The 24,886-nt window shown below is 35.7% G+C and overlaps 4 protein-coding genes across 5 annotated transcripts; 2 read left to right on the top strand and 2 right to left on the bottom strand.

Moving 5' to 3' along the window:
- Nucleotides 1-4,497: 4,497 nt before the first annotated feature.
- Nucleotides 4,498-6,146, bottom strand: LOC135087821 (FMR1-interacting protein NUFIP1). The gene is made up of 3 exons (XM_063982622.1): nucleotides 5,749-6,146; nucleotides 5,408-5,660; nucleotides 4,498-5,318 (listed from the first exon to the last, which is right to left on the bottom strand). Exons 1-3 carry the CDS (start codon nucleotides 5,962-5,964, stop codon nucleotides 4,525-4,527), a joined length of 1,263 nt encoding a protein of 420 aa, XP_063838692.1. The 5' UTR covers nucleotides 5,965-6,146; the 3' UTR covers nucleotides 4,498-4,524.
- A 2,331-nt stretch (nucleotides 6,147-8,477) lies between these two features.
- LOC135087820 (uncharacterized) lies at nucleotides 8,478-9,712 on the top strand. The gene is made up of 4 exons (XM_063982620.1): nucleotides 8,478-8,618; nucleotides 8,783-8,874; nucleotides 9,186-9,300; nucleotides 9,482-9,712. Exons 1-4 carry the CDS (start codon nucleotides 8,598-8,600, stop codon nucleotides 9,587-9,589), a joined length of 336 nt encoding a protein of 111 aa, XP_063838690.1. The 5' UTR covers nucleotides 8,478-8,597; the 3' UTR covers nucleotides 9,590-9,712.
- On the bottom strand, nucleotides 9,606-11,692 carry LOC135087819 (probable RNA methyltransferase CG11342). Its single transcript, XM_063982619.1, has 2 exons — nucleotides 11,443-11,692; nucleotides 9,606-10,632 (listed from the first exon to the last, which is right to left on the bottom strand). Exon 2 carries the CDS (start codon nucleotides 10,402-10,404, stop codon nucleotides 9,700-9,702), a length of 705 nt encoding a protein of 234 aa, XP_063838689.1. The 5' UTR covers nucleotides 10,405-10,632; nucleotides 11,443-11,692; the 3' UTR covers nucleotides 9,606-9,699.
- Nucleotides 11,693-22,576: 10,884 nt separating this feature from the next.
- Nucleotides 22,577-24,231, top strand: LOC135088299 (uncharacterized). 2 transcript variants are annotated; one of them, XM_063983164.1, is made up of 4 exons: nucleotides 22,577-22,935; nucleotides 23,014-23,206; nucleotides 23,283-23,502; nucleotides 23,685-24,231. In XM_063983164.1, exons 1-4 carry the CDS (start codon nucleotides 22,663-22,665, stop codon nucleotides 23,770-23,772), a joined length of 774 nt encoding a protein of 257 aa, XP_063839234.1. In that variant the 5' UTR covers nucleotides 22,577-22,662; the 3' UTR covers nucleotides 23,773-24,231. The 2 variants fall into 2 exon arrangements, with proteins under 2 accessions (XP_063839234.1, XP_063839235.1); XM_063983165.1 differs by having other exon boundaries at nucleotides 23,671-24,231.
- The last annotated feature ends 655 nt before the right edge of the window (nucleotides 24,232-24,886 follow it).

Below are 24,886 nucleotides of genomic sequence, written 5' to 3'. Positions count from 1 at the left end.
TTAAGCATTGAAAAATTAAATAAATAAGTCTTTTAACGTTTATTCTATAATACTATTACAACTTCCGGACGTTTTGGTGCGTGGCATGGTCTAAAACCTATCAAGTTCCATAATTTTTGCCGATAAAATCTGTACGAGGCATTACCGTACTTTATTGCTGGGAGTCCATGTATAGTGATGTTCCTGCGGCCATCATAGACAATAAAATATCGATTTTGAAAATAAAATAAATCGATTAAACTGCTTTGAAGACTAGATTTGCGTTAAAAGCTAAAAAGATATTGACAGTTTGACACTATTACAAGAAGATATCTAAAGTGTCCAACTGGTCGAAGGTCGTAAATAAAATAAAAATAATTAGGACCATAAACTGATATTCATGGTATCATAACTGTAAAAGTGTCAGAATCCGATGTTGAATCCAATGCCAGTTGAAGTGTGAGAAACATAATATATATTTTTTTTTATGTGACAGGAGGCAAATGAGCAGACGGATCACCTGATATCAACCTAGTATAGTTGCCAGTCTCTCATAATCTATGCCAATGAGGGTTTTCGCGATTGAAAAATCCGCCAGATGGCAATACGTAGACGTGAGGTCCAAATGCTGCATGATTGGTTATTTTTGACATGACATTGACAGATATCCACCAATCATGCAGCATTTGGACCTCGCGTCTACGTATTGCCATCTCGCGGATTTTTCAATCGCGAAAACCCTCATTCATAGCACATGTATAATAATAGACCAAATGAACTTTTATAGATTGTGAAAGAGAAGATAAAGATTTTATTATTTTATTAAAATCTTGCCACGAGGTAGTTTTTCAGTAGAAACCAGGATTGGATAATCGCTACAGGCAAGTATCAGATCATTTTATAAATATTTTTAATCGATTATATCCATGTGAATCGTTTTAATAAATTGTCATTTTACTTTTTCAATTAAAACTTTTTCAATCCCTAGTCTTGTCAAACTGTCATAATGTCAACAAATTATAAATGTCACGTCAGTTGACTCAATTTCAGTCTTCTGTGCGTTTATTGTATTTTTATTTCAATGAAATAGTGCTAAAGGGTTAGTACTAAAACTGAAAGCCTTTTTTCAGAAAGAAAACCAATGTGGTGCCCTTATTATTCATGCTGTTTGAAAGTTACAAGTCAGTGATACAGAGTTGCCGACATTATAACTCCGTAGTGATACCATACCAAAGAAGAAGTTTTCCTAAACACTTGTGTTGTTTTTATATGTGATCGAATAAAAAGGATTAATTCTACTGCTCAAATGGAATAACTTATCCCAAGAGACCGAATATAAAAAAAACCTCTCCATAGAAATTATCACCATCACGAGGATGTGAATTTTTTTGAGAATTTGATATTGGTCCTGTAAGAAAAGTAGTTGTATTTCAGTAGTAGAATCAACCCTTCTTGTTTCATCAGCAAGAGTAACTATAAAAACGCCCTGTAGGTAGGTATTATTAAGCTGAAGAGATTGTTTAGTGTCAAAGACTGTCACACAGTGTAACTTAAATTGGCATATTATGATAATGAACATAAAAACTTAAATAAATATTTATGTTAATATTTTTTCTATTTATTTATTTTCCCAAAGCTTCACAGTGACAGCTGAAACAGCAATACTGTTAACAAAACAGTAAAACTAAACTTGGAACAAACTGTTACAAATATGAGGGGTTTAATATTTTACAAATTAAAATAAAACCGCATGTTGCTTTACTTTCTCGTATAGGTAATAAATGTAATTAATGGCTAGATTATTAATGTTACTTTGTTACCCTCAATAGTGAGGAAATCTTATAAAATGGTAACCCTGATTTTTATTGTCATTCAAGTGCTCTTTCTTCGCATAGGCTTCTGTGATTTGGCCAAGGGCCACACACATTGCGATAACATTATGCGACATTGAAATGACAGCAGCGGAGTGAAGTCTTGCGACTATGCAAAATGATACCCTGTAATCGTAGCGCATACAGACATAGACGGGGCGGGGCACATAGCTCGTAGAGCTGATGGCCGCTGGGGCAGGAAAGTTCTTGAGTGGCGACCACGAGCCGAAAGACGTAGCATGGGCAGGCCTCCCACTAGGTGGACCGACGATCTGGTGAAGGTCGCGGGAGGTGCCTGTATGCGAGCGGTGCAGGATCGGTCTTCGTGGAAATCCTTGGGGGAGGCCTTTGTCCAGCAGTGGACGTCTTTTCGGCTGAAACGAACGAACGAACGATACGTATTACCACTATTTACCAGACATTACTATTTATTGCATACTCGCCGGATTACACGTAGGAGCACGCGCGTAACAGCTTCGGCCTTGCATTATTATAAGATCTTGTTCCGCCCTTTTACGAACTTCCTCCGTGAGGATATCCCCGCCGAATTCTATGATGAACCTATCAAAAGTCATATTCTGCAATGTCAACCCACCACAAGGTGGACCGACGACCTAAAGTTAAAAAATAAAGGTAGCGGGAAGGCGCTGGATGCAGGCCGCTACCAACCGTGCGATGTGGAAGTCATTGGGGGAGGCCTATGTTCAGTAGTGGACGTCCTGTGGCTGAAATGATGATGATGATGAAGAAATGAATGAAAATGACAAATCTTCGAACGTGTATAATACCGTGCCAAAGTAATCATATAATTTTGGCACCTTAATAACTATTGCCGTTTTTGTTGTAAAGATCATGCAGCGCTACTTGCGGATATTATTGGAAAGAAAACTATGTGGGCTCTAGATCTGAAGCCGCTTTAACGAACACGAAGTGCTCATACAATGCGGCGTATTTTCTTCCAGTCTTTAGTCAGGACTTTAGTCGAATTAAAACCCCGGTTGAACGTGATATAGCCGCACTAGAATACGATGCTTTTTTGCATAATCGCAAGACTACGTTCCGGTGTCGACCGAATGTTATCATGATGTATGTGGCCCAGGGGTTACCGTAGCCGCTAAGGTTTGAAACTTCTTGCTTAAAATATTGTAGTCTTTGGCATAGACTACGATGGTAGTCATGGAGATAGGAGTTTGTTATCTCGTGTCAGATGTAAATGGTGAAAAGAAAACTCATGATTCGTGGTATTTTTATGTAATATGTAGGTATTTTATAAAAGTGGAACCCCGAGTGATCTCCAAAACCCATTCTATTATTATATACGATTCGGCTTCGATATCTATAATACAATAGGAGTTTATTTCATGTGTCAGATGACAAGGGTGGAAACAACCTACGATTCATGTTGTTTATTTACGTGCAATATGTGGGCATATTGTAAAAGTGGAATGCCGAGTTGTATTTCTAAAACTTGTTCTATTATTTTATACTATTTGGCTGCGACTCGGCGTGACGACAATACAAAACATTTTTCGCGAATCGGTGTTCATACATTCACACAATACATTAGACGCCATGTTGTCATAAACGACATATTATAAAATCGCTGTGATTTAATATTCTTAATCATTAATTTTATGGCAAGTGTCCATCAGGAATCGTTGTTCTTACACACAGAATCGTATTATTTCGCTTTCGGGTAGTAATATGTCAAAATTGTTGGTTCTTTAGGCGAACAATGTATGGAGAACGAACATTGTCCTTTGGCATATAGTTTTTTTATCCCGGTTTTTGAAACAGGGACGTCCGCGACGCCCGTTCGTGAAAGTTTTTCTGTCACACGAAAGGACATTGGGAACTTTAATATGAGAAAATGCCCCACGGCGGACAAAGATGAAACGTATTTTATTTCAAAGCTTTATACTTGTAGGTATATTCACTTAAAGCGCTATGTTGTGATATATGGGAATTCTGAGATATGACGAGTCTAAGTTGAAAATATATTTGTCTAAAATGATTTGATATTTTTATATGTTATGTTGTTTGGCATTGCAGAGTAACCAATAAAAGTAAATAAAATAATATAAATACCTAAATAAAAAATATAAATAAAATAATATAAATAAATAAATACTTAAATTAATATTAGACAACATCTCGTATATTACTCCAACCCAAAATAAGGCATTTGTGTTATGGAAATCGGGAACGACGAACCACAACACACCCAAACCAGAGACAATGTGAAAAGATCGTTTTCTATATTGTCCCGGCCGGGAATCGAACCCGGGACCTCAGGATTGGCCCGGCACACCTTGAAAACCGGTGTGTGCACCTCTCCGCCACCGAGGTCGTCAAAAATGTTACCTAAATGTAAAATAAAATAAAATATTAAAACTTCATTTTCTCAATATTCCCATATAAGAGAGAAAAAAAAAAATGCACGAAAATTCATTGGATATTAGTATGTATCATCTGTGATAGGTTTCGTTTGTGTCCGCTACTTTTCGAAAAGTGGGGCAAAAAGTTCCCAATGCCATTTCACGCGGGCGTAAAGCTAGTATTAAATAATATGTACCTAGTTCCAAAATTACAATGTAATTTTTTATATGATAGGTGGACTTGATTGTATGGAATAAATAAAGCTTAATATTATTCAGTGATGTCCCTATAAACTTTATTTGTTAGGATTATCAAAAAAATTATTCTTAACAATATGTCTAATACATTGTAATACAATGTTACGTTCCTGTTGTACTTCTCTCTTTAATAATTTGTACAAAAGAGTAGAGGGAATTTTTCTTTTGGGTTTCATAAGCATTCGTCTGCTAGTGTTATTCGCTATATTTTGCTTGGCTTTTGAACATTTTATCATCTTTGGTTGTGCAGGAGTAGTGCTAGTTTCTGTTATTTTATCTATTTTTGTTTCTTCAGGTCCACTGTCATCATCACTTTTATTGCCATTTTCTTTTGCTGGCTCATTTAATTTTGTTGCTATATTCTCCATCAATTTAACACTGGATACACTTTGCTGTTTATCAGTTCCAGTAACTTTATCTAATTGGACAAAATTAGTAGCTGTGGGCCCTTTGCAATCATCTGTTTCTTCTTCAGAAGACTCATAATTACACATGAGTGATGATAATGCCCCACAAACCATTGGTTTATTGTCATCAGTTATATTTTGTGAATCTACATCAGGCACTGAAGATTTCTCCATGTCTTCATCATCTATGACAAACTCACAATTAATTTTCTCAACAATTTCTTCTGAAGTATCTTCCATAACAATTTCTTGTATACCAGCGAATGGCTTTAACTTTTGTAAGCTATCGGCAGTTGGCAACACACAATGATCTTTTTTAGGAACTTTAGATTTTCGGTGTATATTATTTGATGAGAATGTTTTTTGCCTATGATCCTTTTGTTGATTTCTTCCACTTCTTGGCATGCGATTCTTATTTGAATCATCTGAAATTAAAATTAAAACTGTAAAATAATACCATAACAAGACAGAATGTAAAACAATTTAAACATAACATAAAAATATGCATAGGTACCTCTTCTTTGATTAAAATTTTTCATTCCCATTCTTTCACCTCTTTCAATTTTTGCCTTCATTTCTGCAGATTTCTTTTCAATATTATCTTTAGTTGGATATTTTCTCTTTCTTTCTTCCCGCCATTTTTGTATTTCTTCAGGGTTATTTAATTTAGCAATTTTATTGTACAGTCCAGTGGAATGTTGCATTTGAATATGTTTTGTTATTACTTTTGGATGTGCTATGAACTGGCAACCATCAATGTTACATTTCTGAAACAATTTATATTTTTACAGATCTAAATTAACAGACGTATTACACATGCTAAAGGTAGGAGGAAAGAAGAAAAATAATACATACCTGATGTTGATGTTTATGTTTCTCCAGAAGGTCAATAGAGGGAAAACCTCTGTCACAGGTTTCACACCAATGCTCTTCATTATAGTTTTCATTTAGAGGTTTTCTTTCTAGCCGGTTGTAAGGTAAGTGTTTTCCATTATGTAGCCTGGATTGGATGGATGGATAATCATAATTTGGTTGATTAAAATGTGTATTTCGAAAATGTGCAGCTTGCATAATTGAAAACAAAATTGATCTATGCGCTGAGGAAGTATTTACAAGCTAGCGCGGTGGGATATACCGAATGTTGAAAACAAAGTTAGATATTTTTAAAATTGGTTCAGCAATTTCCAAAATAATTATTCTCTTTATCACACGCACACGGCATGCTTTTATTTTGACATTCATTTGTCAATTTTGACATTTTCTTTTTTTAATATACCGAATGAAATTAAAACAAAGATAGACAGTATTATAAAATGATTAATCGTATCAATATCGTATCCTAGTGTAGCCGATTTGTTTGAATATACTTTCTCTTTAATCTGTGGTGTGGTAACTAGTTTGTTGACTTTGCCATTGACGTATATAGATACTGTGGACCGGGTATACCTATAAAATAAATGTGCACGATTTGGGAAAAGAACATGGCCGCAAATAAGCAATCAGCGGTGGGTCTAGTCAAAACGCACTTTAAAATCGCAAACCAGTCGCAAACAAATAAACAAATCGCAAAAGAGGTCGATAACAAAAAAGGCTTAGTCAAACGGCAAAAAATCGAATCGCAAAGCCCTACCTATCGATAATCGAAAGACAAAGGCTTAGCCAACATGCATTTAAGACTCAATCAAAATCGAATCGAATCGCAACACCCGCCATTTTCATTGCGATTACTAAAACCCCGGTGATAAGCTTCGATTAGATCGAAAACCAATAGGGTGAGTTGCACCACCTAACTTTGACCGTAACTATGACGTTAACCGGTGTTTTTTGTATGGAGTTTGACAGATTTTAGACGTTTGTCAAAGTTAAACTAAGATGGTGCAACCCACTCTAAGGCTGTTTTGACAAATCCGTATCGCGATGTCGTTTTGACAGTTAGTTTGACGGCAATGCAGACGTAAACAGAGAGCAGAAAGAAGGAAGAAACAAATAAAAAAAAAAGCTAAAAAAAGTAAAAACAATCGCAAAGTCATAGACATTTTTTAACTTTTATTCGATTTTGAATGAACTTTTATATCGCCGCGTCGTTGGTGGTTCAATGTGCATTATGGCTGCCATTTTCCGATCGAATCGAATTACTGGTGACGCGGCGACTGACATTAGTGAAAACTTCCTATTGGTTTGCGATGGTATTATAAAACGCACTTTAAAATCGCAAACCCATCGCAAACCAGTCGCAAACAAATAAACAAATCGCAAAAGAGGTCGATAACAAAAAAGGCTTAGTCAAACGGCAAAAAATCGAATCGCAAAGCCCTACCTATCGATAATCGAAAGACTGGATTGAAATTTCCCATACAAAGGCTTAGCCAACATGCATTTAAGACTCAATCAAAATCGAATCGAATCGCAACACCCGCCATTTTCATTGCGATTACTAAAACCCCGGTGATAAGCTTTGATTCGATCGAAAACCAATTGGGTGAGTTGCACCACCTAACTTTGACCGTAACTATGACGTTAACCGGTGTTTTTGTATGGAGTTTGACAGATTTTAGACGTTTGTCAAAGTTAAACTAAGATGGTGCAACCCACCCTAAGGCTGTTTTGACAGCTAGTTTGACAGCGAAGCATAGACGTAAACAGAGAGCAGAAAGAAGGAAGAAACTAATTTAAAAAAAAAGGTAAAAAAGTAAAAACAATCGCAAAGTCATAGACATTTTTTAACTTTTATTCGATTTTGAATGAACTTTTATATCGCCGCGTCGTTGGTGGTTCAATGTGCATTTTGGCTGCCATTTTCCGATCGAATCGAGTTACTGGTGACGCGGCGACCGACATTAGTGAAAACTTCCTATTGGTTTGCGATGGCATTTTGACTAGACCCACTGGTCTATAGTTCCAAAATACTGGACTGTCCTGTCGATGACATTGACAGTGGGGCGCCACCGTCAATACCGGATCGCTGGTTCAGATTTTTGCCATGTTGGAAACCATATAGTTGAACGATGGTAGCGCCCCCCTGTCATTGAGTTTGGCGGGACAGTTCAGCGTGGGTCATCTATACTTACATTGCTAGAGGGGATTGCCTGTCAGTTCCACTCCTGTTGGATAATAACTCTATGGTATTGACCAATCATCTCTTTTTCATCTGCACCATGGGTATGTTAGAAAGAAATAAAGAGCTGAGCCCCGATTACGGTAATTTTTAACGTCAACAATCCAGACACGCTTCTCGATTCTGCGATACGATTGGTCGTTCAACAGCGTACGTCAGCTGTTTTGACCAATCGTATCGCAGAATCAGAAACGCGTCTGGATTGTAGACGTTATAAAAGTTACCGTAATCGGGGCTCTGAATATCTAGACAAAGTGCAAATTATAATCGCAAACCAGTCGATAAGTGGTCGAAAAGCCCCTTTTTTGTATGGAGTTTTGACGGATTCGATTTTCGATTCGTCCAAAAAGTGCGTTTTGTCTAGGGGGGCTGTTTGGTCATAGTGTCAATTTTAGTATAGATCAATAGGGCCTCTCCATATATTTGATATCCCTATGGACTTTGCTGTCACAGCTGTCTTGACTGTCACTGTCAGTGTCATGTCATCAGCAAGCAGTACATACATTGCATTGTTTTGCTTTTTGCTTCGGTTTTGTTTGAAATTATTGCAAAAAGAAAGAGTACATAGCAGGAATAAACAGCTCTAACGATGAATAACTCTGCAGCAAAGGTGATTCAATTGATTGATTTTGTAATTCTTAGGTGTGAAGTTAACAGTGTAATTTCCAGTAGAACCCTTAAGCTCTTGAGCACTGGAGCATTTTACTAGGGCATTGTGGGGCTTAATTGATTGGTCGTAATTTATTTAATAGTTCTTTATTTGATGATTTTCAGGTTGGTGAAATATTTACGGAAGCTGGTGCTGCCTTCAACAAACTAGCTGAAATGACCATGTTGTTGCATCCTATTGCTGAAACTTCGCCTGGGTAGGTAGTTATTATTATGTTATCTAAATGACTTTACTTTTAATGAATTACTGTTAAACACTAACACTAGACATGGATACAATTTGACTACAATCTTTACTGCAATAAAATTGAGTAGCAAGCAACATGATGATTTTATAACAAAAGCATTTCATGCCTATCTCAGTTACTGGTTTTTCCCTAAATCTATTATGTGATAATACAAAAAAAAGTTAATTACAAACATTCATAACTGGCTTGGGATATTGTTTTGGTCATAAAATGTAGAGATTTGGTCAACTTTAATACAATAACTTTATCTACCATTTCAGAACACCAGCTAAAACGCCAGTGAAAAGGAAATTGGCTGATGAGAGGCTGTCAGGAGGCAGTGCAACTACACCTCAACCCCAACATACAATTCACACCTCGCCTATATCTCAGCAGGTAGTATGAAAATAAATAATTGTTGGAGAAAAGATTGCAAAGTGCTAATGATAAAGTGAAATGTTTTGATTTTACTATGAAGTGTGAAGTTAATAAGTTATACACTTCAATAAGACCAGATTTTGGAGGAAAATGATCCATCAACTCCAACAACAAAATGTTAATATTTTTGTATTTTTAGGTAACATTGAACATGCTGAATGCTCAAGAATCAGAAATGGATGTGGAAGGTCTCAATAATGAAATGAAATTGGAATTCGAGTCCAGTACTGAAGAAGTCGCAACATAGGGAATAAGACAATGACTTGTAAGAAACAATTTGTAAATCCTTATAATTATCATTATCACCTTTCAGTTTTATTACAGATAGTTTATATGAAAACATAGTAATAAAATAAATTATTTTGTATAACTTTGTATTTTTCTATTCCAAGAAGAGCTACCAGATTCATATACTTTTTTATGCCCATTTTGTATCATAACATTTTCAATTTCTAAATCAACATTGCTTCTTATTTTTAAAGTTTCATACAGTGGAAATGTGCTTCCAGACTTCTTGATTCTTTTCTGAGCATTTCTATAGCAGTTCCATGGTTGTGGCTCAATTATTATTGTTGTTGAAATGCTTTTGATATATTGTAGAAACTGTTCTAGCCCTTCATCACCATTGTTTAGATGAATCCACATTGTTACAGAAAAACAAAATGTTATGTCAAATGTTTGCTTCCCATGATCTTCTAGGTACTTCTTGACTACTTGACGGTCTGCTTCATCCATAACATTTAAGGTTTCATATGTAGTGTAAGGGCAAGGGTTTGTTTCCTTAGCTCTTTGAATTAAGGTTTGGTCAATATCTACAGCTAAAAAGTAAATATCTGATTCTGTGTAGATTTTTTTAATATAAGCTTGCAATTCCTTTGTTAGTTCTCCGGTGTTACAACCAATATCCAGGCATAGTATTGGTTCTTTGGTAGTTGTGGCAGGAAACATATTGTCATGTAAGTTTGTTATCCTCTGTGCTGGGCTGTGAAATGAGTAGTAATTTATGAAGTTACCATGTTTTACTGCTCCGGGGTCACTTCCAAGAAACTGTAGTTCATTCATTTTTTTTATATTAAACTAAGGAATAAATAAATAATTAGTTTAGTTATTTTCCTATTCTATCGTGCACTGTACTATCTCCATTGACCTACAATATTGAAACGAGTGTACGTCAGCAAATACAATAAATGGCAAAAAGTAAACAAAAAACAAATTGAGGTTATATTAGTAACTTTGACAGTAATGACAGTTGACGTTTTAATTTTTTTATGATCCATTTTTGCGGGTTACCTACACCCATGAAGCTACAGATAAAAATGGAGGCCAGACTCCCAATACCTACTTGAAGCACAAACTAAGTATCAGTATCTCGCTCTCTGTGGGCAGACTTGCTCTTTCTAAATAAACAAAAAATATAAAATTGCTCAAATTCAATGAAACCAATGTAAAATCTTTATTTCTTGACATAGGTATCATTAAAAATGATAAGTGTAGTTACTGGTAAAACGTTTTAGGAAGAAATTACTGTAAAAAATGTGAAAAATGTTTACAATGATCCAATGTCGGAAATCACGAAATAAACACTTACGCGTGGAATCTTATGTCACTTCCAGTACAGCACGTACTACCGCAACCACGCACTACAAAATTTTGCACCAATTCTTGTGATAAAACAATGATTATTTCCTGTAAACAATCTCAAACGAAATTAACTGCTTAATAAACAAAATAGTAAACAACCGCCATGATGGGCCGGATTGGGCCGATGTTGCCACATGGTACCGATTACCCAGGAATTGGGATTGTAATTCCCTGATTCGCCAACACATTAAGCCTAAATGGCCGACAATTTTGTGATTTTTTATTTAACTAGGTAATCTTAGTTTCAAATATTAATTATTTATTTGTTTAACTTCTGATTTGGTTAGTGTATTGGCTATTTCGAAGAATTTAGAAGGAGATTTAAATCAGAAGATAGCAATACTACAGTTCACACTAAAAAGAGAGGTAGGGCCGCAGAGAGCGAGATAGATATAAGTTGGTATTTGACTCAAGTTTTGTTCCAAACTCTGCCCTCCATTTTTATCTGTAGCTTCATGCCTACACCATATCGAATTACAATTACAAATGATCGAAAATCAAAATATCGAACACGTTTCATCGAACGACCAAAATATCTAACGTTCAGAATATCGAATTTACAAATGATCGAACGATCAAAATATCGAATGATTAAAATATCGAGAGTCGACCTAACGTTGCATAGTTTATAATAGAAAGATGGAGGTAAGGGTTTCTTGTTGACTATGGTACCCAAAAGTGGGAAATAAAAAAAATGGGTTTGAATTTATGTTTTATTTACATTTTGTATGTGACATCCTCATGTTTATGAATGAATAAATGATTATGATTACATTAATCATATGAATGACATTTAATTAAAACCCATAAAGTTAATAATATTAACTTTATGTTAAAACCTCTATATTGATTTTTCGATATTTTAATCATTCGATATTTTGATCGTTCGATGAAACGTGTTCGATATTTTGATTTTCGATCATTTGTAATTCTAAGGTGTAGGTAACCCCATTTTTGCGGCTTTAGACCAATTTAGTTCATTAGTTAGCCATCCATGTCAAAGGACCGTGTCAAAGGCGTTTGTGTCATGTGCATGTGGATTGAGTGATCCTTGCTTCAATCTTAACAAAAATCGAGGAAGTTTTACTTAAAATATGTTAAAACATTGCGATGAAGTTTAAAAATTTGTTAAACCTAAGATAAAAATGTTATGGCCAATAAATAGGAGCACTCATACCGCACGCTTTAAGAAAACGTCAACATGTTTATTTCAGAAAATAAAGCCTTTCCACTTCTTTTTATAGTATTGAAAAATTGTTAAGAATATGTTAAAACTATTAACAAATTCAGAAATTCCTTGCACGTCCCGTTCCAAAGTTATGACGATTATTTAGGATCACTCACAGCGCACACGGGCCGTATGAGTGCTCTTCAAAATAATGACTTTTTATTATTATATACGTTTTATTTCTGTTGGGAAATGTGTGCAAACTGACGAGCGAATTTGTTAAAGAATAAGTGTGACAATACTTAAAAGCTGAAGGAATAAATTAACCTTTATTCTTTCCTCCAATATGCCGTGTGAGTGATCCTTACTTTTACCTCTATCTGCTCATATGTAGTTCGTAGGCAGACTGAGATAGTATCTAAAATTGTTAATTGTTTTTAACAATTATTTGGCATATATTTTGCTTTTTTTTTTTTTTTTTTTTTTTTTTTTTTTTATGTGATAGGAGGCAAACGAGCAGACGGATCACCTGATGGTAAGTGATTACCGTCGCCCTTTTTATTAAGTCGTGCTTTTATTAAGGTCATAATTTAAGAAATATCAGGCTTAGATGATTCCTAAAGGAAAATGTTGATTAGGGTACATATGATTTTTTATTTTGTGAGACTGTTCCGATTCGTCAGACGTGCGTGACAATGCAAAACCAATGCAATCTAATATGTAGTAGGTTTAGGGGCCTCCGCTAAAACTCGCGGGGGGCGTCCGTCGCCGCGGTCGGCAGTAGCGCGAGTTTTAGTGGTTTACCCCTACATCTTGAATGATAGAAATAAAGAAACATTACAATTGTTTATAGGATTGAATTCAAATTTGACTTGTAATATGAATTGAGAAAGATACGGTTTTATTTAAATAAATTACAAATTTCTCAACAAAACTGTTTTTTTTGGTTGGACTATAAAATACTATAAAATAATATTATTAAATCTCACATGTAAACTTCTGATGAATCGAAACAGTCTCTCAAAATAAAAAATCATACGTACCCTAATCAACATTTTCCTTTAGGAATCATCTAAGCCTGATATTTCTTAAATTATGACCTTAATAAAAGCAAAATATATGCCAAATAATTGTTAAAAACAATTAACAATTTTAGATACTATCTCAGTCTGCCTACGAACTACATATGAGCAGATAGAGGTAAAAGTAAGGATCACTCACACGGCATATTGGAGGAAAGAATAAAGGTTAATTTATTCCTTCAGCTTTTAAGTTTTGTCACACTTATTCTTTAACAAATTCGCTCGTCAGTTTGCACACATTTTCCAACAGAAATAAAACGTATTTATTAATAAAAAGTCATTATTTTGAAGAGCACTCATACGGCCCGTGTGCGCTGTGAGTGATCCTAAATAATCGTCATAACTTTGGAACGGGACGTGCAAGGAATTTCTGAATTTGTTAATAGTTTTAACATATTCTTAACAATTTTTCAATACTATAAAAAGAAGTGGAAAGGCTTTATTTTCTGAAATAAACATGTTGACGTTTTCTTAAAGCGTGCGGTATGAGTGCTCCTATTTATTGGCCATAACATTTTTATCTTAGGTTTAACAAATTTTTAAACTTCATCGCAATGTTTTAACATATTTTAAGTAAAACTTCCTCGATTTTTGTTAAGATTGAAGCAAGGATCACTCAATCCACATGCACATGTTTGTGTCCTCTCCTTCTTTTTCCTTTTCTTTCCACTTTATTTAAATACATCGTCTTCTAGAGGATATAAATACAAATAAAGTGAAAACAAAAATGTTTGTATGTAGCTATTGAGTATAATCAAATTATCATAATTTTAGCTCACTTATATACAAACTCTATGGGAAACTGTGTCAGCTTAACTATTTCGCTTCGCTGCTGCAACCCTGCAACCCGCAAGCTTGGAAAACTAGCATTGTTCCGGGAATAATAAAATATTCGCCTACCACCAACTCCATCTACTCGGGAAAGAGGGTTGAATAGATGAGGGTCCCTATTGGGTCGCTGGCTACTAATTTTGATGTTTTGAACTAGATGGCGCTAAACAGCTAAACTTCCTGAAGTCGGTTTCAGCATGGATTAATAATTGTTTCTGTAGTTGTTCTGTAATCTGCATCTGTCTTAACTTGGTACCATTTTCATTAAATAAGAATAAAAATATGAGCTCTAAGCACGTAAAACACTTTTACCTCTTGATGTTGTTGCTTAAGAGATCCATCCCCCTATTCCACTGTAATCCATTGGTCAAATCCATTAATGGATTAGATTCCTCTTCTGGGTACACTTTAGTCCATCGATGGACTTGTTTCCGCATCAGAGTATGAGTCTGGAACTGGTCGCCGACATTCGTTTCTTCACATGACTGCCCGCCGACACAACATTTCGTATATCGCCGCTTCGCCAACAGAACCTTTCACCAGCGTACGATTCGTCGACAGCACAGTTCGTCATTAGATATTTCGCCTACGAACGATTCACTAAGCCGATACTTCGTCAATTAGGTAACTAATCATCTTAGAATTATTCAAATAAAGTTAGGTACTTTCGGATTTATGAAATTTAGCATTAGGGAAATACACATAATAAAACTTTTAATAGTCGATGAAAATAGAAAAAATAAAAGAAAATAGGAAAAAACATTATGATTTAATGTAATACAAACTTAAATAAGCAATACTTTTGTAATGTAACAATCGTCAAAATCTATATTAATTAATAAAAAAAATCATGGTGAACCAAAATACGCTTTCCGCCCGCGGTTTCGCCCGCGTGGAATTTTATCTGTCATAGAAAAACTTTATCGCGCGCGTCCTTGTTTCAAAAATACAGTGATGATGACAAAGAACTATTCAAATAAAGTTACTTTCGGATTTATTCATATCAAACTTGTTTTTTTTTTTCTTATTAAAATTTTCAAATTTAATAAAAACTTTATACATAAATAGATAATTGCAATACTCGTATTTACTATACTAATACTATTATTAAAAATGCGAAAGTAACTCTGTCTGTCTGTCTGTCTTGCTTTCACGCCTAAACCACTGAACCGATTTAGATGAAATTTGGCATAGAGATAGTTTGAGTCCCGAGATAGGACATAGGATAGTTTTTATCCCGGTATTTTTGAAACAAGGACGCGCGCGATAAAGTTTTTCTATGACAGATAAAATTCCACGCGGGCGAAACCACGGGCGGAAAGCGTCTTTTGGTTCACCATGATTTTTTTAACCTTCAAGCGGGCGCGCGGTCTTTTGTAACGGCAGCGGTCGCGCGTAAACGAAAAGACCTATAGGGTCTAATAGAGAAATTAATCACTTATTTTCCAATAATCATTTATTATTTTGTACGCAGATATGTTATGATTGTATTAAAGTCTTAAGTAATTTGAATTAAGTTAAAGAAACAATTATTTCATCAATTAACAAAACGCAAATATTATTTGGATCAAAAACCAATTTTGGAACACAAAATCTTTTGAAATACCTCAGAATAGTTCATATATCTGGTAAAAACGATAAAAATGGCAAAATAATGATAAAACATAATTTTATAATTTTGGTTCAGTTTAACTTGCCCTCTGAGCTCCGATTCACTCTCTTTTTCATCTTTTCGTAGTAATGCCTCTGTTATTTCATTTTGTATTAGCAGTCTACAACTTATTTAATAAGAAAAAACAGTATTGCAAGCTTAATTCAATAATATTGGGTGATAGCCGAAGAAATGTTATATCGCATAGAGAGTCGCGCGTAACCTTTTCGACGACAGGCGCGTGGCGTCCTTTCGACGCCGGCGCCGCGACTAAAACAATAGCAAGCCATGGGATGGGAAAAGCTTGGAGAGCTGAGGTAAGCTCTTTATTTCGCTCACAATGAGCAAGCGACAGGCTACTAAAAATGAGAAATATGTGTAACAAGTAAAAAAAAAGTTATGAACGAAAATGTGTTAAGCGCGGTCGATTCGACGCCGCGCGCCCGCTTGAAGGTTAATTAATTAATATAGATTTTGACGATTGTTACATTACAAAAGTATTGCTTATTTAAGTTTGTATTACATTAAATCATAATGTTTTTTCCTATTTTCTTTTATTTTTCTATTTCATCGACTATTAAAAGTTTTATTATGTGTATTTCCCTAATGCTAAATTTCATAAATCCGAAAGTACCTAACTTTATTTGAATAATTCTAAGATGATTAGTTACCTAATTGACGAAGTATCGGCTTAGTGAATCATTCGTAGGCGAAATATCTAATGACGAACTGTGCTGTCGACGAATCGTACGCTGGTGAAAGGTTCTGTTGGCGAAGCGGCGATATACGAAATGTTGTGTCGGCGGGCAGTCATGTGAAGAAACGAATGTCGGCGACCAGTTCCAGACTCTCAGAGTATACCCCAATCCATCAATGGATTTGATTCCGCTTTTTAGTACAACCTAATCCAAGAAATTTTACACAACTGTTTAAAGTAGGAGTAGAATATGTACCAACATCTTTTATCCATCCATTGGATTATACATTTTAATTCGTGATTTATTTTATTGAAATATAAATAATATTATAAATATAGAAAATACGAACTCATTTATTTTTAAAGGAAAAAGCCCAGGTACATAATAGTGGGCCATTTTCTGGAAGAGTTAAAATGAAATAACTAAGAATTTTAATAATAAAGGGTCAATTATTCGTTTCAAGGCTTTAAGTTTTTTTATTTGTTGAGAGAGGGTTGTAATTTGAAATAGCTTTTTAGGGTTCCGTAGTCCTGACAAGGAACCCTTATAGTTTCGATATGTCTGTCTGTCCGAGGTTTTGCTTAGAAACTACTGGCACTAGAGAGCTGTAATTGTGAAGGTATGTTTATTAATCACGCCGACAGAACGGTAGAATAAAATTTTGAAAAAAAAAATTTTTTTAGGGTAGCTCCCCTACGATTTGTTAAACCAGTAAAAATTCCTCAGAAGAAAATATGAAAAGTGACTTTCGATGAAGTAATTGCTTGCTTCTGAAATATATTGTGGTAACGACGGACAACTACGGAAGCCTACACTGCGCGTGCCACGTAGACACACACTTGGCCAATTTTTTATATTACAGAAAAGAGCTGTCCGTGCTATACCTATATGGATTAAGACCGCGCGCCTACTTAGGCCAACGTGATTAACTAAGTCATGATTTTAATTTTGATTTTTAAATAATTAAAATACCTGGGCTTTTCCTTTTAAAAATAAATGAGTTCGTATTTTCTATATCTATCTATATTATTTATATTTCTATAAAATAAATCACGAATTAAAATGTATAATCCAATGGATGGATAAAAGATGATGGTATTCTACTGCTACTTTTAAAACAGTTGTGTAAAATTTTTTGGATTAGGGTGTACTTAAAAGCGGAATCAAATCCATTGATGGATTGGGGTATACTCTGATGCGGAAGCAAGTCCATCGATGGACTAAAGTGTACCCAGAAGAGGAATCTAATCCATTAATGGATTTGACCAATGGATTACAGTGGAATAGGGGGATCCATCTGGGCGGTGCAGCTATCAAACGAGGAACTGCACTTTACAATGAGTGATACTGCATCCTGAAGTTGGTTTTTCAGGTTTGATATTTCTTGCCGGAGGACCTTTATCTCTTGAGCAAGCCCCCCGCAACTGTCCACCATTAGCGTTGTTTAGCGGAAGCAGAAGAAGCAGCCAGGACCTGAGTCAGTTTATTAAATGACAGACAGGGAACTGAACTTCGTATCTTCGGTACGTTAGAATTTTTGTTGTTGTGTGTCCAAAAATCAAGGGTTCAGAAATAAAATCTAAGTCGATGTTTATGCGACAATGGCCAAACGGTTCAGGCATTGGACTGCCGCTTGTAAATAGGGTTACCAGATGAAAAAATCGAAAGTCCGGAGAAAAACCCGATTTTCATGGAAAAATCCTGAGATTTAGTTGCAATTTGAGAATTTTCTCTGAAACGTACTGAGCCATTTCAAAAAGTTACATTTTTATTGTTTTACACACTGTGGATTACAGGGGATAAATAAGTGAAAATCAACACTTATTTATCCTCAGTAATCCGCAGATAAAAACAATAAAAATGTGACTTGTTGTGCAAAATTACTTCAAGTAGAGAGATATTCAATATTGATGAGATTTATTTACTTTGTTTAACTTTTATTTATTTATTTATTTCCACACACATTTACACTATCTTCACAGATTTTTCTTTTTAATTAAAGAAATCTTAAAAATGTAGGCAATGTCACCTATTTCTTAGCAATTCCAAAAAATCCTGAGATTCATAAAATCCGGCCGCAATCCTGAGAAGAGTCCGAAAATCCTGAAATCCCAGGACAAATCCTGAGATATGGTAACCCTACTTGTAAAGGACATTTTTCGATCTTCATCGAACACTGAACTATTGCGGTGAACCTGCTTATATCACAAGCATATTAAATAGATGATTTTAGCTTACGATTATTAGACCAACAGTAATTTATACGCCAGAAAACACTTGAAATCTTTAGGTACCTACCTGCCTACCTTCACAAATGCTTAATGGAGTCGCTAACAAATAGAATTGCTGAGTATCATTTTGAAATAAGACTACTCATGGTGTCAATGGCAAAAATGAAAACCTTGTTAGCAGTCTTATTTTAAAAGGATGTCAACGATTTTAATTTTATCCTGTATGTACATACGAGTATATCTAAGTAACGGGTGTTTTTTTTAGAGGTACTTATACAACTTTAAATTGGTTACACTGTTTCTAATGATAGTTAAATTGAAGGGTACAGGGGCAAAACAAGAAATGTCACAAAAACAAAAAGTTATGTAATGAACATTTAAAACATTCTTATGTGTCACTTAAAATTATTATAAACTACTAATATGAATACATATGACTATTACTTGTTTTTACGCTTTTTGTATAATTTCAAATAAAAATACGCGGGAAATCGAAAATATTGCCATCAAAAATATGCTTTTGAATTTTAGGGACATCCTTGTTTTACCCCTGTACCCTTCAATTGATAGTTGGTGGTACATTTGTGGACAGTATGTTTTGACATTTCATAATTAAATAGAATTACTTCAGAACAATTTTGAAGCATAAATGCCTTATGAACATCTTTTAAATAAGACCATTACCATACGAATAAAATATATTTTTACATATTTTATTTCATTTTGAAGTTGTATACCTTTAAAAAACACCCTATAGTAGTGGGATTCTAGAAGCCGATGATGATGATGATGAAAATCCATCACTGGGTGGTTGGTAGTCATAAGTTTAACCAAGTCGTTAGATTAAATTAAACAGGGTGTGTGACTGATGAGGCTAGGTTTGTGGTCCTGACGTACCTAAGTAGTAGTGTGGTAGTAGTAGCATCATACATACTTAAGTTACAATATTACATAGTGGAATTTTGAAATTTTGTAATACCTACGAATTTTGACTGTTGACTCATGCTTGAGCGTGGTATTTTTATATCCGTACTTTTAAATAGTAGGTATTAGGTACTTAAGTAAGTAGTTTATTTAACAATTTTCTTTATACAACTGCTCATGTGTATTAAATACACTGTTAACTCATTTGTTTGTGTTTTGAAGCGAAACAGTAATTTCACTTTTCATGAAGTTATTTTCAATTATAACATCAAGTTTATTTAGTGTAGCCAGTACCTTCCATGTTGTGTTGTCATTTCCTTACAGCAGGTTTGCGTTTTAATTTTCACATGCGTTCTATCAATAAATCAGTACAGTTTGGGTTAGAATCACAGAAATAATCACTATAACCCGAACTCAATCTAGCAACATGTTTAACAAATAAGTAGGCACTAAGTAGGTATTCATTCATTTTATTTACTGAGAAAAAGAGGAAAATCTTAATAAATCGCGACTCAGTTATAGTAAACTTTAAAAGAAAGTTAGACGTATACAACTTAATACTTTTTTAGTTACAGCAGTTATACTTTCTTAGTTACAGCAGTTACAGTGTCTGCTGCTGAATTTTCCAAAATTATTTTTTTCACAAAATAATGAAAGCTAATGCCTGTTTTCACCATCGATTAAAGTGAAAAATTTTTAGGTGACCCCTATAAAATCACAATTCCTGTTATGTGTGTACCATAGGGGTCACTTAAAAATTAGGGATTGGTGGTGAAAACGGGCATAAGGCTTTTCTGATTTTTCTGTTTTTAGAGTTTCGTAGTCCTGACAAGGAACTCATAGTTTCGATATGTCTGTCTGTCTGTCTGTCCGAGGTTTTTTTTATTATTTTTCGTAAGAGTCCGCAATTAACCGGACCAAACTATCGGCTTACAAAAGTCTGTAGTCTGCGGGGTGTATTTTTAAGCTAAGTGAATATGATAATAATGCTCTTGTTAGGAATAAGTACGTGGAATAGTTTCAGCGGTCGACAGGGATCGAACTTCATCGATTCATGATTCGAACCATCGATCGAGTTCAATACCGAAACCGTTGGGTTACTTACTGTCGACTCTACTATTATATAAAATATTTTATATGTAAATACAGGTATTTGCCCAGTCAAAACAGATGGAAAATTAGGCTTTTAACTCTCAAGTTTTAAAGAGGGAATTAGTTAGCCAGTAAAATACTGCCTATAGGTACCTAGTAATCACTTCACAATTTAGTTACATAAATTAATGATATAAAAATAGGAAAGGAGACATTATTCAGAGCATATAAAATAAGCACAGCATAGTTTTCAAGAGTTACTTATGGTCTGAGTCTGAGAGAGTCGTACAACTTTCAGACTGTCAGTATAATACTGTCTAAATAAAGTTTACCATCATACCTAGGTCATCATAGATTAGGTTAGGTTAGGTTAGGTTACTTACCATCATAAGTGCCACTTGTGGTCTAAACTGAATAAATATTTTTGATTTTGATTTTGTCATAGTCTTCACAATATAGGAGAACGATCCTATTGAATTTTCCCGAGGCAAATGTAGTATTTGGCCTACATGGGGAGTCACGCTGGCTAGACGGGTTGGGTCGGCAAATAAAGTTTTTATATGACTTCTAGTCATATTGTAGGACATCCGGGGAGCTGAGATCCGTTATCGCGTCAGACCGTAACATCCGAACCCACATACACTGATTAATACGTTTACCTTACTTATTATGCTGCAGCCAGGCAGAAAGAATATCTTGTAGACATAACGAATAGAGTACCTATGCTGTATATCATAACATGTAGGTATATGATAAACGTCACAGTTATCAGATAATCGCTTTATGGACAAATTGCTTGGTTTCGGGAACTTGTATCATGCAGCAAAGATTTTTGATAGATTCGGAGCAGCATAGATTAGATTAAGTGTTATGTTTTAATTTTACCTGCTCATTAAACATCTGAATAAGAACAACTTAGAACTCATGGTAAATAGGGTAATGAATTAGAAAGTTTTTAAGAATTTATTTTTATTACATATTCTGCATCATTTATATTACGAAAGTTGTATCTATGGCAAGGGCAAGTAGTTCTATTAAGATTTTTAAGATTATTTACAACTGAGTTATAAATAAATTAAGAAGAAAGAAAATTATAATTTACTAGCTGACCTAGCAAACATTGTTTTGCACCCAGGGGTATGAAAAATAAAATTTGCGTCCTATTCTTAGACCTACTAACTATTTACTAATATTCACAAAATAAGAATGGGCCAGTCAAGCCGTTTCAGAGGAATTTTGTTACAAACGTGACTCTAGAATTTTATTTTATTAGATCAAAACAGGATACTTAACTGATCTATTTATTCTCTTCTGAGTCTTGCAAACCTTTTAGCTATAATGAGACACCATTTAGAGATAATTTTATTGAAATTGTATTAGATGAATATTATTTCTAATTTGTAGTCCACTGACACGACTCGATATCGCTTTTACTTTCTTTTAATCGTAAATAGCAAATTGTTCCTAGTGTTGTTACGTCTGTACCGGAGGCGCGATCCTCGGCCACGCCACCGCTAGCATGCGACCTGCGCCCGCGCGAGCGACCTTGCACCCTGCGCAAACGCTGATAAAGACCGAATTAATATTTCCCACATTCAATTCAGCCAACTAATAGACTGAAACCGGTCGTCCGTGAGTGAAATGTGGGACTGAATGGTCCTCACGGTAAACGCCAACACACGTGTAATTACGCGCGCGCACACAAGCTCACGACAAGTGCAACACTCGGTGCAATCGGCAACAGATATGTGTCTCGCTTTTTGCCGTGCATTTTATTGGAGAAATTCACTTGGAAAATGGCTCTCGATCATTTTCAAGTTCAGTTACGTAAGTACGCGTGTGGAGAATTAGTGCGGAATAGCGGATGTTTGGTGGTGCTCGACGGCGAAGTGGCGCACAGTTATAAGCTCTCACCCGCTCCACTGCCCGTCAGTTGCCGCCAGACCACCCTCTTATACGTCGATTTTTAGTTTTAGTGCAGTGTGTGAAAACCGAAACAAACATGTGCAACCCTTTCCGGATAGCCATCGTCTCTGTTATCTGTATGGTCGTCGCCTCCGGCCATGTACACGGACCTCGAAGATCCCGCATTATGGATTTAGAGGATTATGCACAGAACGAAGTCGACAGCGGAAGAGCTGATGAGAGCTCATGGTGGCCCTCGGCAGAATTCACCGTCTTACAGAAGATTTATGATGATTGCAGTGCGCAGAAACAATTCACGATGTGTTTAAAAGGCAAAGCTCTTACGGCGCTCACTAGGGCTGTTGAGCAGGTGACAATGTGCTTTTTGTGCAGGACGATAGTGATGTTGAAGTGATGGATAGTGTATTAATAGTATCTTGTGTTGTAGGAGAGCGTTCAGCTCGCCGACGGCTTGACTCTGGTGAAGCAGGCTGACGCGCCCTCCGCGGTGGCAGAGCCTCGGTTCTTCCCTGGGATGACAGCCGAGGACAAGGTCGACACAATGCTGCGCACCAAATTCGAGCAATTGATGAACACTCACACGATCTCTATGGATCTTGCTTCGGAAGGCAGAGGCAGAGGTTCGTAAGATTTAACTTAAAGTGTTTGCCTAAATTAGTGAAATGTATTACATCATAATTTTTATTTTTTGTGTAGGTAAGAAGGTTCTGCCCTACCTGCTGCTTGGCATCTTCACAACCGTGAGCATAGTTGGCGGTATGGCTTTGAAGACCCTAGCAGCCATTGCTGGTAAAGCGCTCATCGCCAGTAAGGTGGCTCTCACTATTGCTGGAATCATTGCTCTGAAGAAGCTGTTCAGTCACGACGGCAATAATGGTGAAACTACCTTCCAAGTTCATGCAGATGGACACCATAGGTAATTTAACATTTAATTCATAATGAATTTCAAGAATTCTAAAGTAATTAAGATATTAGAAACAATTTGTTATCTGATGAATATTGAATGTGCTCTACCTATGTTTATTTGCTTATATTTTTTGTTTTTTCACTTCGTAGTTTTTAATTCTAAATATTTTAATTCTAGTCTTTAATTCGAAGGCGGAATCTATATGTGGTGAGGCCAGCAAAACCAGGCTTGGTGGACCCGTATCGGTATTATGCGGAGCAGACGACCGAGAGCACGTAAGCAGTTGAGCGGCAGAGTTATGGGCCCTCGAACTGCCCAGCCACTCCGCAGCTCCTGAGCAGCCGCTGAGCAGCTACCAGCAGCCGCTGAAAGCTATCAGCAGCCGCTGAGCAGCCCCAGCAGCCGCCAAGCCCCTGGCCCGGCCCGGACGCCTCCGCCGCCACCGTCGCCTCCGCCATGCCGACCCACAAAATAACCTCAAACCAAAGTACCGTCCAATTTGGACATCCTTCTTAGACGAATCGGTCGTCCACTCTTGCTCTCAAATCTATGTCAGTAAATTATTTAATGTAATTTATTTATTTGTGACTACGGTTGTATGTTGAATGTAAATTAATTTACTAAGTGATGTAAGATATAAATAAAAAAAACATTACACAGAATCTAGTTTCATTCTCCATAGTATGTGTAAGTATTGAAATCAGTGTCAATTTTATGACAAATAAATAATGAAAATGAGCTTGTTGTTATTTATTTAGCTATCACTCAGTAGGCAGGAGAGACAATAACGTCAATTACCGTCTAATCCCAAAACTAACTATGGCCTAATTAGGTAATTCTGTCACATTCACTATAATAAATGAAAGAAGTAGGTAATTTATGATTATCGTAATTGGAACTGTGTTAGACCTGATTGAAAAGACAGAAAGAATGATCTGGAAAAAAGAAAATTATGTACATAATGAGTATGATGAATAATTCAGTAGAGTAGACATGAAAAGACCTGAGAGTGTCGCCGGAGGCTCGCTTGCGCACCCATTGCTCCTCATTGGTAATGCATCAGAGGTGTTCCATGCTTATGGTTGTTAATTAATTACCTGCAGCAGTAACCCGCTTTCTTTATTCGCTCTAGTGGAGAGGAGTCCGTGAAATGTGTCGAGATTTTCCGTTAAAGTAGGTGCAGCGGGTATGAAGTGGAAAGTAGAAAGTCTTAATCGATTCACTGCACATGCACGCATGCTACATGTACCTGGGCTTGTTATGATCTTTTCTGCCTTACTGAATATCGAGGTAATGGTGCACAATATTTGCTGATCGACACCGGATCAAGATCTATCTGTAAATATCTTAAATTCTGTATTGATTCTGTAGAGAGCTTTCGACGTCTTTGGGC

The sequence above is a fragment of the Ostrinia nubilalis genome, chromosome 3, assembly GCF_963855985.1.
Source record: "Ostrinia nubilalis chromosome 3, ilOstNubi1.1, whole genome shotgun sequence".
NCBI lineage: Eukaryota > Metazoa > Arthropoda > Insecta > Lepidoptera > Crambidae > Ostrinia > Ostrinia nubilalis.
The sequence above is the reverse complement of the archived record's forward strand: the minus strand, read 5'-3'. Positions and strand labels throughout refer to the sequence as shown.